The 14,926-nt window shown below is 37.3% G+C and overlaps 1 protein-coding gene across 4 annotated transcripts in view; it reads left to right on the top strand.

Annotated features, from left to right (window-relative positions):
- Positions 1-14,926, top strand: part of MASTL (microtubule associated serine/threonine kinase like) — a 35,108-nt gene that overhangs the window by 2,014 nt on the left and 18,168 nt on the right. For all 4 annotated transcript variants that reach the window (XM_045061036.1, XM_019834100.2, XM_003988178.5 and 1 more), the window contains exons 2-4: positions 2,141-2,278; positions 10,151-10,290; positions 11,019-11,107. In XM_045061036.1, the coding sequence (XP_044916971.1) occupies positions 2,141-2,278; positions 10,151-10,290; positions 11,019-11,107 (367 nt within the window). The remainder of the gene's footprint in view (positions 1-2,140; positions 2,279-10,150; positions 10,291-11,018; positions 11,108-14,926) is intronic.

Here is a 14,926-nt window from a genome sequence, read left to right as displayed (position 1 = left end):
GCTTCGTACTGCCAGTGTGAGCCTGATGAGGGGCTCGAACTCACGGAATGTGAGAGCGTGACTTGAGATAAAACAAAGAGTCAGAAGCTCAACCGACTGAGCCACCCAGGCACCCCGTCTGGTATTCCTTCTTATTATCTCTTCCATTCTATTACGTTCCCAAGTCTGCCCAAGCACAGGACTTCACTTTTTCTTTTTCTTTTGTCTTTTCTTCCTCCCTCCCTGTCTCCCTTCCTTCTTTTTTAAAGTACAAGTCAGTTTTTAGTAAATTAAAAATTGGGTAACTATTACCACAATCCAATTTTAGAACATTTCCATCACCCCAAAAAGACTTCCTGCCCATCTGCAGTACCTCCCCCTTAACACCCTTAGCCCCAGGTAACCACCAATCTATTTTCTGTCTCTGCAGGCTTGCCCTTTCTCCACATTGCATGTAAATGGAATCATACAATGCATGGTCTTTTGCATCTGTTTTGTTTTTTGTGTGTTTTTTGTTTTGTTTTGTTTTGTTTTTTTTACCTGACAGTGTTTTTGAGATTCATCAGGCCTTCATTTCCAGGAATAGGCCCCTAACTGGAATCGCTATTTTTTCATCCATTCCTTAGGCTGTGACATGCAACCTAACAAACTCCTTAGAAAAGCAATCATGGTCCAAGTCCTGGCCCTAAACGTCAACTGTAACTTCCACAAATCCTATGTTCTAGCCACTCCAGACAATTGACTAGTCCGTGAATGCTGTGTAGTGCTGTGCTTCTGAACTTACGTTTGTGCTGGTTCCTCCTTAAGTGCTTTTCTTCCACCCTTCTCTGCTCATCTCCACCTGTGTTATTTATGTATTAAGGTTCATCTTAGCCCCTCTTCAAACCTTCCCTGACCTCTCAGACACACCGCATTGAATTTAATTCTTCTTTGCTTCATATGTTGCTTTTCCTTCTGCTGTACTTGCTGATCAGTCATTATCACTTATTAAAATGAAAACATCGGGGCGCCTGGGTGGCGCAGTCGGTTAAGCGTCCGACTTCAGCCAGGTCACGATCTCGCGGTCCGTGAGTTCGAGCCCCGCGTCGGGCTCTGGGCTGATGGCTCAGAGCCTGGAGCCTGTTTCTGATTCTGTGTCTCCCTCTCTCTCTGCCCCTCCCCCGTTCATGCTCTGTCTCTCTCTGTCCCAAAAATAAATAAACGTTGAAAAAAAAATTAAAAAAAAAAAATGAAAACATCAATTCATGTTTTCGATATTTGTTGAGTGTCCCCTTTGTGTGTAGGATCTAGGGTACAGTGGTGAGCAAAACAAACATGCCCTCACAGAGCTTCCAATCTAGTGGAGTCATAGGTGAAATCATGTTACGGACTGGCTTTGCCAATTTCCTTGTTTTCTTATGGAAAGGTTATAAGGCTGGAATTTATAGTGTATTAATAATTTTGTTAAATATTCTAATGAATCTTTGGAAGAAATATGACTTTTAATCATCCTGAGAATTGATCTCAGTGTTGCTGACTATTCAGGTTAGTGCTCCAATTTTAATGTAGATTATATCATAGTTTTGCTTCCACACCAATTACCTTGAAACTTGAAACTTGTTATTTTCTGTAAGACAACATTTGAGACTATTAACTTTCAGTAGTTCTAACCATTCTTAAGATTTTTTTTTTCCCTAGGCAAACAAACTTCCTATGTTCTTCCTCTTTCTAATTCCCATCCATCAAAGAATCAGAAGTTAAAAAAATTTACTAGCTGCTAATTCTCTGTGCGTAGGTTCCTGATTATGGGGGCTTATTAGGAGGAAGATCACTATCCTTTGACTTTGTTAAAAGAACAGTAGAATGGAACTTTTTTTCTACTAATATGCAGGGCACTAAGGGAACATTTGTTTACTTCTTTTTCCTTCTCAAAAAGGATGTGATACTTTTGCCACTTGACGCCAAAATAAGCAGTTCTCTTGAAAAAAGGTTTGATTTGTTTTCACCATATTTGCTGTTTTTCTGACAGTTTCCTGATGGCAATGTGGAGTACAAATCACATCTGTGTTTTCTCTTCATCTTTTTCTTTCATCTGGTTGTTTTCACAAAAGGCAACTCTGAAACTTGAGAACACTTTGTAATAAAAAATAAAATGAATGTGTTATCATGTTGTCTACCATAGGTTGTCAAAAAAGCAGATATGATCAACAAAAATATGACACATCAGGTGCAAGCTGAGAGGGACGCACTAGCACTAAGCAAAAGTCCTTTCATTGTCCATTTGTACTATTCACTACAGTCAGCAAATAATGTCTACTTGGTGAGTAATTTTCCATTTTTTTTTCTTCATTTAGCAATCACTGAATTCAGTGACTCAAGAAGAATACAGTCTCTGAGTTTAGAGCACTTGCGTTTGAATTCCAACTTTTGCACTTTCTAGCTTTATGACTTTGACCAAGTACCCTTACCTGTTGTTTGAACCAGGGTTCACCAGAGAAAAAGAATAGGGTGTATGTGGTGTGTGTAGAGGGTGGGGATTTAAGGAATTGTTCTTTGTGATTGTCGGGGCTTTCAAGTTTGAAATCTGCTGGGTAGGCCAGCAGGCTGTAGACCTGAAGAGTTGGTGTTACAACTCAGATCCAAAAAGCAGTGTAGAAGCATAATTCCTTTTTCTTGGGGTGGGTAGGGTAGAGGTGGGAGGCATGGAGGACAGTCTTTTTTCTTTTAAGGCCTTCAACTGACTGGATTGGTCCCACCGAGAATATGGAGGGTCATCAGCTTTAACTCAAAGTCTACCTAGATGTTTATATCATCTAACACACCTTCATAGCAACATTTAGGTTCATGTTTCACCAAATCTCTGAGTACCATGGCTTAGCCAAAATGACACATAAAATTAACTTTCACACCTCAGTTTCCTCACCTGCAAAATGGAGATAATAATAGTACTTACTTCAGAGGTTACTGTGAAATTTTAATAGGTTAATATAAAGCATGTAGAACAGTGTGGCACATGGTGCTAAAAATATTTGGCAAGTAAAGGACATATAATGGGAATACTATACAAAGTTTGGTATGTAATAAAGAAAGATTTGGGGAGGTGGTGGATATTGGGTGTGTGGACTTTGACAACTGCTTGCTTTTCATTTCTAAGGAAGAATTTGAGGGGGCAGGAATTGGTGAGGATATCTTGACTACATATTTTAGAGATTCTTTTGATTTCTGAGATGATCTATGGATTAAATGTTTGGTGACTCCAATAGCTTCTGTTTGGTATGCACAAATGGTTTTCTATGAATGAATGGGTCTTAGGATGTAGATTTTAGACGCCAGATTCATAGTCTACCAATGGAACGCTGATTTCTTTCATAATTTGATTGCCTTCAGTAGTGGAAACCCTTTATCCTTGATATGCTGAAGCCCTCTGTGGAACTTAATTGTGCCACACTTCAACTTTTTTCTAAAAACTTGAAGGGTGCCTGGGTGGCTCAGTTAAGATTAAGATCTTGGCTCAGGTCATGATCTCACTGATCGTGAGATCTGACAGCACGGAACCTACTTGGGATTCTGTCTCTCCCTCTCTCTCTGCCCCTCCCCTGCTTGCACGTGTGTGAGTACACACACATTCCCTCTCTCAAAATAAATAAACTTAAAAAAAATTATAAAAGTTTGAGTCTGAACAGAACTCTTGTGTGGAAGAACATGATATTCAACTTCAAGTTGTAGACCTGAATGTTCAGGAAAGGTTATAAACATAGTCAAATCTAAAACTCTTTTGGTACCTGATGGTTAAATCCATTTCTAGTCTTTCAGTAAATCTGTGAGTATATTTAGACTGACATTAAATGTGGTTACAGGGACGCCTCAGTGGCTCAGTCTGTTAAGCATCTGACTCTTGATTTCACCTCAGGTTGTGATTTCATGGTTCATGATCTCATGCTTTTGTCTTGTTCCTTGTATTACACACTCAGTAAACCATCCTTAATGGTTAGATATATAAATGTAAGAGAAAATCTAGACGGTGGAAATATCCTTTGCCCTGAGGGTGCAGAACCTGCTTGGGATTCTTTCCCTTTCTGCCTGCTCACACTTTTTCTCTCTCTCATTTTTTTTTTTTTTTTTTTTTAATGTGGTTACACAGATTTAATGGGAAGGCCAGAAAATTTTGGAAAGTAAAAAGTTTTTCTAGGACAGTGGTGAGCACCTTTTCTGCATTGGGACTAATTCAGGATGGATAAAAGATTTTTAGGGGTGCCTGGGTGGCTCAGTAGGTTAAGCGTCCAACTTTGGCTCAGGTCATGATCTCCCGATTCATGGGTTCAAGCCCTGTGTTGGGCTCTGTGCTGACAGCTTAGAGCCTGGAGCCTGCTTCAGATTCTGTGTGTGTGTGTGTGTGTGTGTGTGTGTGTGTGTGTGTGTGTGTGTCTCTCTCTCTCTCTCTCTCTCTCTCTCTCTCTGCCCCTCCCCCACTTGCACTGTCTCTCTCAAAAATAAATAAACATAAATAAATAAATAAATGTTTTTTGTACAGTTTAAATAAGTACATGAAATGTGATCATATTGTAAGTACTGTTCTACTTATTTTTTTTCCACTTACTGGTGACCTCATCCTTTTTTTTTTTAAGTAGGTTTTATTTATTTTTTTGAGGGAGAGAGAAAGAAAGTACACTCGTGCAAGTGGAGGAGGGACAGAGAGAGAGAGAGAATCTTCACTTGATCTTAGCCAAAAGGCCGAGAAGTGATAGAGAATCTTAAGCCAGCTCCACGGACCTACGGGCTCAATCCCACGACCAGACAGTGAGATCATAACCTTAGCTGAAACTAAGAGTTGGATGCTCAACCAACTGAGCCCCCTAGGTGCACCAGACCTCATCCTTTTTAATGGCTACACAGAATTCCATAGATTTATTTAGGAATTACATAATTTTTATAACAAATATCCTATTGATGAGTTGCTTTGGGTTTTTTTACTGTTCTAAAAAACACTCCAATGAATACCTTAGCATGAATTGCAGTTCCTGTTGTAATGACCTTCTCTGTGAGAAGCTGTGAAGTTGGATTTTGGAGAAAAGATATAAATTTGTATTGGAATTCACCCTAAATCAGTATTAAAGACAGCCCCTCTGGAGATACCTTTGCTCTGAGAAAGCCAGAGATATGGGTCTCATTTATAGGATAATTCACTGAGTCAAAAAACATATAGAGTATCAGTAAGAAGGTGAAAAATACTATAAGAATAATTGACTTTTGGGGCACCTGGGTGACTCAGTCAGTTAGGCCTCTGACTTCAGCTCAGGTCATGATCTCTCAGTCTGTCAGTTCGAGCCCCACGTTGGGCTCTTTGCTGACAGCTCAGAGCCTGGAGCCTGCTTTGGATTCTGTGTCTCCCTCTCTGTCTGTCCTTCCACCACTCACACTCTGTCTCTGTCTCTCTCTCTCTGTCTCACAAAAATAAGCATTACATTTAAAAAAGAAAAAAAAAGTAATTGACTTTACATCTTTTACGTCTGTGGTGAGCCAAATCTGGTCCACTGTTTCTATACAGCCTGTGAGCTGAGAATAGTTTTTGCATTTTTAGAATGTTGAAAAAAATCAAAGGAAGAATAATATTTTGTGATATATGAAAATTAAATGAAATTTGAATTTTGATGAATAAATACATTTTATTGGAATACAACTACATCCTTTTGTTTACTTATTATCTATGGCTGCTCTTTTGCAACAACAAGACTGAGGTAGTTGCCACATAGAACCACACATGGCTCACAAAGCCTAAAATACTTACTATCTGGCTCTTTACAGAAAAAGAAGGAAACACTGATGTATTCCATTCACAAAGACAATAGGGGACTAACTGTTTAATCAGACACTGCTTATGAAACAGTATGTGGTAAGACCTTACAGAGCATCAGGAAAAATTAAAAGATTAAAAACAATATCCTATTAGTTTCAGGTGTAAATCATAGCGAGTCCATCTTTTTATACATTACAAAATGATCCTCACAATAAGTCTAGTTACCATTGGTCACCAAATTTAATTGCAATGTCATTGAGTCTATTTCCTGTGCTGTACTCTCATCCCCATGACTTATGTATTTTAAAACATTTTTGTAGAAAGAGAAAAATATATCATGAGTTCATGCTTCAATTTCCAATTCAATGGAAAATTATAGAATTTTTACTCAACATCTTTGAAAAATATATAACATGTAAAAATATTTTGAAAAAATATGTATTCTTTTACCCTGACTGTGCAGGTTCCTAACAACATTAACATAATTATTCGTTTGCTTTAACTTACAACATTATGTATATCTGATATTTTCAAAACAACAACACCAATATTGTTTTACTAACACTAAAACAACTGGATTCAATTTAGGATTTTTTTGCAGTTCTTTTTCCCCTTGGGATATACCATCATAATTCTGGGGGTGGCTCAGTTGGTTAGGTGTCCATCTGACTCTTGATTTTGACTCAGGTCATGATCTCATGGTTGGTGAGATGGAGCCCCACATTGGGCTCTGCACTGACATTGCAGAGCCGGCTTATGATTCTTTCCTCGCTCTCTCTGCCCCTCTACCCACCCCCTCTCTCTGTCTCTCTCTCTCTCAAATACATAAATAAACTTAAAAAAAATTTTTTTTTTTTTTTTTTTTTGAAAGAGAGCACGAGCAGGGGAAGGGGCAGAGAGAGAGGAAGACACAGAATCTGAGGCAGGCTCTGGGCTCCGAGCTGTCAGCACAGAGCCCGACTCGGAGCTCAAACTCACAAACTGTGATTCATGACCTGAGCCAAAGTCAGAAGCCTAAGTGACTGAGCCACCCAGGCACCCCAATAAACTTTTTTTTAATTCTGTTTTTTGGGGGCACCTGGGTGACTCAGTTGGTTAAGCATCCAACTTCAGCTCAGGTTATGATCTCACTGTCATGAGTTCAAGCCCTGCGTTGGGCCCTGTGCTGACAGCTCAGAGCCTGGAGCCTGCTTCAGATTCCGTGTCTCCCTCTCTCTCTATCCCACCCCTGCTGGCGCTCTGTCTCTCAAAAATAAAAATAAACATAAAAAAATTATAATTTCCTGCAGTTGTAAAAAATAATAATGATGAAAAATAAAATTCTGTTTTTTGAAGTTACTTGAAATAATTTTCTGAACAGTTATGAAACATGACATAGCGCTAGAGTCACTTGTTCCCCTTTCGTATCATAGATTTCTACTTAAAAAAGTGAATCCATAAAAGTACTAGAAGAAAACTTTTATAATCATAAGTTGGTGTAGGTCTTACTAAGTACAAAGTAAAACATTTTTATACAAAATACCATTTACATGGTCTAATAACAAGTTTGGAGAAAATATTGTTCAAAAGGCACACAAAGGGCTAATTTTACTACTGTGTAACAGGTTTTACACATCAATAAGAAATAATACCCAATAGAAAAATGGGCACAGAAGTGATTTCACAGAAGATACATAAAAGACCAAAAATTGTGTAAAGGTCCTATATCTCCCTAACGGTAAATAAAGTGAATGTTTAAACAAGTCCATTTTTTTTTTTAGATTGACAAAGATAAAAAGGATCAATAACAATCGATGAGAATGTAAGAAAATAAACACTCTCATGAACTCAAATACAGGATCTATTTACTTATTTTTCTACTACTGTAAACTACTTTAAACTCTTTCACTGGCAGAGACATTTTATTCATGCTTATATTTCCAGTGCTAGCACAGTGTATAACACAGATTTTGTGCTTAGTAAATGTTTTAATGATTGATATCACCAACAAACATTGACTAGTCTCTACCAGGGAAATTACTGGCCTAAAAGGGAAAGAAAGGACTTTGTTTTATTAAGTTCTTAGTAGGCAGTATCTTATACCTTAAAACGATACAAATTTTTGAGAGTAATGACTAGTGCATGTGGAAGGAATAGTATTGCAACCACATAGCAATAGTGGATTCAGACAAGAATCACCTATAGTCACATGATGCTAAAATCAGTGCTTGAAAATTTGTTGGGAAACAGGTTATTTACATACTCTCAAAGTATTTCCCCCATTACTTATTAATGAGCAAGGGATAAAAAAGTGCTTCTTCAATGGAGAAATCTGGAAGTTACCACCTTAACTAAGTGATCAAAGTCAACATCACCAGTAATGGAACATGCTGACATTAGGTGTCCCATCTGGTGAGAGTCTCTAGGAAAGAGTCAACATCTTATTTAGTTGACTTATTTAGTATTCCTGCCAAAAATACATAGCCTGAATTAAATTGTGAGGAAATAATCAGATGTCAGGAAAGACTACCCCCCTCAAAAAAGGCAAAGGACTGTCCCAGATTTAATTTTTTTTTTTTAACGTTTATTTATTTTTGGGACAGAGGGAGACAGAGCATGAACGGGGGAGGGGCAGAGAGAGAGGGAGACACAGACTCAGAAGCAGGCTCCAGGCTCTGAGCCATCAGCCCAGAGCCTGACGCAGGGCTCGAACTCACGGACGGCGAGATCAGGACCTGAGCCCAAGTCGGACGCTTAACCGACTGAGCCACCCAGGCACCCCAGGACTGTCCCAGATTAAAGGAGACTAAAGAGACATGACAACTAAATCCCATGCATGGGCAAGGGGATGAGGGGAAGTGCTATCTGGGATGTTTATTTAGATACTCAGAGAAATTTGAATATGGACTATAGATTAGATAATACATTATAGTAGTGTTAAGCTCCTTGAATTTTATTCTGTAGTTATGTAAGAATATCCTTGTTAGATACATGATGAAGAATTTTGTATCGTGACCTCTTCAACTGTATTCTCCAATTATTTAGCAAAAGCTTTAAAGCTATAAATATCAGTTGTTAATGTTGCCATGTTTTTAAAAAAGTTTTAATCTTCATTTATTTAGACAGAGAGTGTGAGCAGTGGAGGTGCAGAGAGAGAGGGAGGAAGAATCCCAAGCAGGCTCCATGCTGCCAGTGCAGAGCCTGATGTGGGGCTCAAATTCACAAACCATGAGATCATGACCTGAGCTGAAATCAAGAGTCAGACACTTAACTGAGCCACCCAGGCACATCACCATATTTTTAAATTAATTTCTTTAGTCTGAATAGAAATACATGCATTTAAGATATTTGTGTCAGGGCGCCTGGGTGGCTGAGTCAGTTGAACATCTGAGGCTCAGGTCATGATCTCACAGTTCATGAATGAGTTCGAGTCCCGCATTGGGCTCTGTGCTGACCGCTCAGAGCCTGGAGCCTGCTTCAGATTCTGTGTCTCCCTCTCTCTGCCCCTTCCCTGCTCATGCTCTGTCTCTCTAAGATGAATAAACGTTAAAAAAAAAAAAAGATATTTGTATCAATAATGTTAATAATCCTATTATTTTATTATGTAACATAATAACATGTTTGTTAATTATTAACAAAGGTTTATTTTATATTCATATATGAGGAGAGGAAGAAAGCAAATGTGGCAAAATGCTCACAATAGGTAAATCTAGATAAAGAGTATATGGGACTGTGCTTATACCTTTTGTATAAGTCTGAATTTTTATTTAGATTAAACATTTTAATTTAAATTAAAATTATATGGCAACATGAGCAAACTTGGTATTAATGTATACTGAGTGATATCAAGAAAATGTGTCTGTGCTGGGGTGCCTGAGTGGCTCGGTCAGTTAAGCATCTGACTCTTGATTTCGGCTCAGGTCATGATCTCATGGTTCATGAGTTCAAGCGCCCCACTGGGGCTGAGGCTGAGGCTCTGTCAGTGCAGAGCCTGCTTGGGGTTCTTTCTCCCTCTCTCTGCTTTTCCCCTGCTTGCACTCTACCTCCCCCTCTCTTTCAGAATAAATTTCAAGAAAATGTGTCTGGGAGCTCTTGGGTGGCTCAGTTGGTTAAGCGGCCCACTTCAGCTCAGGTCATGGTCTCTTGGTGCGTGAGTTCAAGCCCCACGTCAGGCTCTGCGCTGACACCTCAGAGCCCAGAGCCTGCTTCAGATTCTGTGTTTCCCTCTCTCTCTCTGCCCCTTCCGCTCATGCTGTGTTTCTCTGTCTCTCTAAAAGTGAATAAAAATGTTAAAAAATTTTTTTTAAATGTGTCTGTTATAGAACCATGCTAAAAATATATAACTGTAACACTCAAATAACATTTTTAAAGTTAATCATCTTGTTTGTATTTTATAATATTTATATTCCTTTTTGATAGGTAATGGAATATCTTATTGGTGGAGATGTCAAGTCTCTCTTACATATATATGGTTATTTTGATGAAGAGATGGCTGTCAAATATATTTCTGAAGTAGCCTTGGCTCTAGACTATCTTCACAGACATGGAATCATCCACAGGTAGAGACTGTTGTACAAACTATTACTTAAAAGCACAAGTAATCAAATTATGTATTAAATATTTGAGTCTGAAATATTTGCATAATCATTTGCCTATGTATCTGGGTTATCTAAAGTTTGGTAGATAACCCAGGTAAACATATTGTGTATGTTTAGAACCTCCATCAACTCTTCTTTCATCTCCCCTCCCTTTGTTTTTTTTAATATGTTGCTTTGAGCATCAGTATGCCATTTTGCTGTGAAGAATATTGAATCTTTTTTCTACTCCTTTATTGTCACACAAAAGTGCTATATTTTATAATTCAAGCTGACTTACAGTGTTTTGCTCTGTGCATGGTCATGTTCTAAAATGTCATGTTCTAAGTGGCTCTCCTCTATTAAGGCTTAATCTTACCCTCCTTGAGAGAGGTAAATATGATTTTGACTTGGCCTGAAGTTTATTTTATCTAATGAAGTTTATTTGTTTTAATGGAAAAATCTAATGAATAATGCCAAAGCTAATAAAGCATTACATCAGTTAACTTTCTCATAGGTTCAAATATACAAAAGATCATTTACTTTTGAGAGTTGTTTCCCACATTTTCAAAGCCAGCAATAAGTGCCTTATTTTAGAGAAAATATAGAGGGTTTGAATCTTCTCTGTAACTTTCTGGCTTTTTCCCCTGCTAATTCTAACATCAACACTAGCTCTTTTTTAGTTATCTGATATTTGTCTTTTGTATATGCAGGGATTTGAAACCAGACAATATGCTTATTTCTAATGAAGGTCATATTAAGCTAACAGATTTTGGCCTTTCCAAAGTTACTTTGAATAGAGGTAAGAAAAATAGGAGGTAAGTACCTTTTTAAAAATCCAACAAATTTTGCGCACTACATGTTATTAACTTACACTGTTTTGTTAGCTTATAATGACTAAAATTTGATTATTATTTGTTTCAAAAAAGACTAGAAAGGTATATCGGTATTTCCTTTCTATTAAAGATGAAAAATGGTAATAATTATTCCTAAATCCATAAGGGCCCTCAAAGATCTTTGGATCTTCAAAGAAGAACTCACCATTTCTGTTCTTCTGACTTTTTGTCTCTACTGAAACTAGTTTGACCAATTAAACATCAGTTGAGTGATTAGAATGAAGTAATACCTACAGAACTTATATGGACAGGACCACCTTGATAAACTAGGGGCAAAGAAACTACACACAAGATTCACACACACAAACACACACATTTTTATGGGAGTATGTTAATTTCACTACTAGTAATGAAAGAAATGCTAACTTAAAAAATAACAAATGAATCATTTCACACTATTTTTTAAAAAAAATTTTTTTTTTCAACGTTTATTTATTTTTGGGACAGAGAGAGACAGAGCATGAACAGGGGAGGGGCAGAGAGAGAGGGAGACACAGAATCGGAAACAGGCTCCAGGCTCTGAGCCATCAGCCCAGAGCCCGACGCGGGGCTCGAACTCACGGACCGCGAGATCGTGACCTGGCTGAAGTCGGACGCTTAACTGACTGCGCCACCCAGGCGCCCCCATTTCACACTATTAAGCTAGGCAAAAAAAAAAAAAGAGAGAGAGAGAGAGAGTGAACTGAAGATCCAGAATTAATGAGACTGTAAAAGCACAGTTACACATTGTAATTAGCACAGTGCTTTCCAACGTATGTCTAACAATGTGTTTTAAGAAACAGAAGCTTTCATTCTTTCTGACCTAGTGACTGATTATGTCTTAGAATTTATTCTTTTTTTTTTAATGTTTATTTATTTTGAGAGAGTACACATGTGCAGGAGTGGGGCAGAGAAAGAGGGAGACAGAGAATCCCAAGCAGGCTCCACGCAGTCAGTGCAGAGCCCAATGCAGGGCTCAACCTCACAACTCTGAGATCATTACCTGAGCCAGAATTAAGAGTTGGATGCTCAGCGACCCAGGTGCCCCGTCTTGGAATTTATTCTGAGGAAATGGTTCTAGAGAACAAAATAATATGAACATAACTTTGTAGCAGCATTGTTTCTAAAAGAGAGAAACTAGAAAAAGTGTTAGATGAACATAAGAGAAGGGAAGCAAAAATAATATAAAAACAGGAAGGGGGACAAAACATAAGAGACTCTTTTTATATAGAGAACAAACAGAGTTGCTGCAAGGGGTTGTGGGCGGGGAGATGGGCTAAATGGGTAAGGGGCATTAAGGGATCTACTCCTGAAATCATTGTTGCACTATATGTTAACTAACTTGGATGTAAATCAAAAAATTAATTAATTAATTAATTAATTAAAAAGTCTTAAAAAAGGTATGGATACTTGAGAGTTTATTGACTTTGTAGCATATTGTATCATCTATTAAATTGGTAGCAGATAGAAATAAATGAACAGAAAATTGGGCTTATAAATTATAAAGCATGAGATTATAATTATTTGAAATTAAATATAGATCTATAATTCTTTATCTAGGAGTAAAATTTCAAAAAGTTTTGAATACCTAATGGTTTTTCAGCTGATAATAAAATTTGGCCTGAACTGATGTGGGCTATTTATAGTTTTTATTAATTCAATTTCACATAACTACTCATACTCTTTCTAACAGTAATAATAATATTTGAGTACCAGGCTGCTAGATGAAATGCCACTAAGGATGTTCCTAACTATACAGTATACTGGATATTTACCCAAAGAAACAAAAATACTAATTTGAAAAGATAATGTGCATCCTTATGTTGATTTCAGCAGTATTTACAATAGCCAAGATACGGAAGCAACCCACGTGTACATCGAAAGATGAATGGATAAAGAAGATGTGGCGTGTGCACACACACACTCACACACACACAGACACACACACACACAATGGAGTATTAACTTAGCCATAAAAAAGAAAGAGGTCTTACCTTTTGTGACAATATGGATGAAACTAGAGGGTGTTATGCTAAGTGAGATAAGTCAAACAGAAAGACCAGTAGATTCACTTATACACAGAATCTAAAAAACAAACCAAACCAAAAAAAGTGGAATCAGACCCATTAATACAGAGAACAAACTGATGGTTTCTTGGTGGGGAGGGGCAAAAGGGCAAAATGGGTGAAAGAGAGATGGAAGGTACATGTTTCCAGTTACGGAATGAATAAGTCATGGGGATGGAAAGTATAGCATAAGGAATATAGTCAGTGGTATCGTAATAGCACAGATGTGGTGACAGATGATAGCTACACTTGTGGTGAGTATATCATAATGTGTAGAGTTGTTGAATCACTATGTTGTACACCTGAAACTAATGTAACATTGTGTGTCATACTTCAATTTTAAAAAAGCAAAAAAAACCACTGTAATTTATCACATTACCTTTCTTTTTTTTTTTTTTTTTTCATTTTCTTCTTCCTTTTTTTTTTTTTTTCTTATTTTTTGAGAGAGAGAGACAGCAAGAATCTTAAGGGGGATCTTAAGCAGGCTCCACACTCAGCACAGAGCCCAATGTGGGGCTCGAACCCACAACCCTGGGATCATGACCTGAGCTAAAACCAAGAGTCAGAGACTCAACTGATAGAGCCACCCAGGCACCCCTATCACATTACCTAAAATCTAAACATTTTTTAATTGTGAGGCAAATCTAGTTCCCTGGGTTTCAGATAAGATATTGAGAAAAGTCACAAATTATAAAAATGTTGTGTTAAGTACTATAGCCATTTAATATTTTTTATTTTTTTCATATCTCATGATTTATTTAAAATTTGGCTCCCATAGGGCACCTGGCTGGCTCAGTTTGTAAAGCATTGAACTCTTGATCTCAGTGTCATGAGTTCAATCCCCACATTGAGTGTAGAGCTTACATAAAAAATAAAAATTATAAAGATAAAATAAAGTAGAATAAAATGGATCCCAAGTAATCCTACATTTGTATTAGCATAAATAGTAATACAACAAACATCTTTTAAGTATACAGATTCTGAATTTGGTTGTTGTTGGTGGTGGTTTTTTGTTTTTTTTTGTTTTTGTTTTTTTGTTTTGATAGTGGTAAAAAACATAATATAAAACCATTTTGAAGTGTACAGTTGGGTAGTGTTAACCATGTTCACATTGCTCTGCACCAGATCTCTAGAAATTTTTTATCTTACAAAACTGAAGCATTACACCCCGTTTTCCTGTCCCCTCAGCCCTGGCAACCACAATTCTATTTTCTGTATCTGTGAGTTTGATTACTTTAGATGCCTCATATAAGTAGAATCACAGAGCATTTGTCATTTGGTGACTGCCATATCACTTAGCATAATGTCCTCAAGGTTCATACTTGTTGCAGCATGTTGCAGAATTTCCTTCTTTTTAAAGACTGAATAACATTCCATTATACATATATATGCTATTTTTTTAAATCCATTCATGTGTCAGTAGACATTTAGGTTGCTTCTACCTCCTGGCTATTGTGAATAATGCAATGGACATGAGGATATAAATATTGTAGATCCCCTGCTCTCAATTATTTTGTGTACTTACCTAGTAGTGGAATTCCTGTGTCACATAGTAATTCTATTTTTAATTTTTTGTGGCAACTCCATTTGTTTTTCATAGTGGCTGCACTATTTATCATACCTACCAGCAATGTACAAGGGTTCCAATTTCTCCACATCTTTGCCAACACTACTTATTTT

The sequence above is a fragment of the Felis catus genome, chromosome B4 (assembly GCF_018350175.1).
Source record: "Felis catus isolate Fca126 chromosome B4, F.catus_Fca126_mat1.0, whole genome shotgun sequence".
Lineage (NCBI taxonomy): Eukaryota > Metazoa > Chordata > Mammalia > Carnivora > Felidae > Felis > Felis catus.
This window is presented reverse-complemented; position numbering and strand designations above follow the sequence as displayed.